This window comes from Etheostoma spectabile, unplaced genomic scaffold, assembly GCF_008692095.1.
Source record: "Etheostoma spectabile isolate EspeVRDwgs_2016 unplaced genomic scaffold, UIUC_Espe_1.0 scaffold272, whole genome shotgun sequence".
Lineage (NCBI taxonomy): Eukaryota > Metazoa > Chordata > Actinopteri > Perciformes > Percidae > Etheostoma > Etheostoma spectabile.
In genome coordinates, this window is record NW_022605576.1 from 1,307,639 (window position 1) to 1,309,000 (window position 1,362).

At 41.6% G+C, this 1,362-nt stretch overlaps 1 protein-coding gene across 1 annotated transcript in view; it reads left to right on the forward strand.

Moving 5' to 3' along the window:
* The window catches only part of cubn (cubilin (intrinsic factor-cobalamin receptor)), an 86,874-nt gene that overhangs the window by 10,117 nt on the left and 75,395 nt on the right, over positions 1-1,362 (forward strand). Inside the window, exon 8 of the mRNA XM_032510808.1 lies at positions 14-182. Within this exon, the coding sequence (XP_032366699.1) occupies positions 14-182 (169 nt within the window). The remainder of the gene's footprint in view (positions 1-13; positions 183-1,362) is intronic.

Consider the following 1,362-nt stretch of genomic DNA (forward strand, 5'->3'; position numbering starts at 1 on the left):
CCCCAATAAACAGCCTAAATATCAATGCATCTGTGAGGGGGGCTGGGAGGCTCCAGCTGGGAACCCGTCCTGTGTGGCTGATGTCGACGAGTGTAACCTCCCCAACAAACCCTGCTCCACCAACCCTGCCGTTCCCTGCTACAACACTCAGGGCTCCTTCTACTGCGGAGCCTGTCCGGCTGGTAAACAAGTTTATTTCATCCATAGAAAATGGAAATTACAGTGCTCATACCCGGTTGTGATGGGGGCGGAAGGAGGACCCAAACGCAGTGTAGCAGGTGGAAGGCAAAAAGGGTTATGGGGGGAAACACAGCAGCAACAGATACCAAAAAACGTCAAAACCAAGGAGCCAGAGAAAAACAAAAACCGAAGCACAAGGGCTGGAAACTCACAGGGGAAGGTAAACAGGCAAAAATATCACGGGAAGTCTTACTGGAGCTGGAACAGAGGAGGGTGACGACACGCTGGAGAACAAAGGATCTAACAAGAGGCAAAGGAAACACTGGGGTTAAATACATGAGGTAATGAGGCAATAGGGAACAGATGAGACAACAGGTGAATCACATTAGGGCGGGGCTGGACAATCAGACAAACAAGAAAGCTAGACTAGACAAGACAGGACAAGCAGGAAGTTGACTACCAAAATAAAGCAGAAAGAATAACAAACACACACAGGGAAACAACAGAATCTATGACACCAGACTAGGGAGAAAAACGGGACAAAAAACCCACGCGGAAGGCCAAATGGGAAAATAACCCCAAACAAAAACCCCAACCCACAACATACCCGCCTTTAAGCCCATTAAAAGATAGAGCATAAATACAATACAAAGCATAAATACAGTACAAATAGACCCTAACTACAGTACAGGAATTATATGAAATGTATGTTTAACCCTCTGAGACCTAAGTTCATTTTTACAATTCATTGTCCGTCTGATTGTATTTTCTAAAAATACATTTAAAACATCAACCCTGTTGTCTACAGTCAGGATGTGAACATCATTTGTTTTCAGGACAAACTGAGTCATCAGAATATTTGGGTTGCAGTGAGGTCACTTAAAAATGACTGTATAGGACCTTAAAAACAACAAAAAAAATAAAAAGGAACATGAATCTTCATCACAGATATGTATTGATATCACACGCAGAGCAGTACAAGCTCAGCCAATTCCTCTAAAACACTTCTCATATGTCTTGGGAGTTACACTGTGAAGAAATAAACATTATAACTTATACAGTTGACAAAATACACACATTTAAAAAAAAGAAAATCCATACGTTTTTGCCCTAATGACATTTACTTATGCCAAAAATCAACATAATATTGTCATATGTATTGATATTACACCCACAGCAATG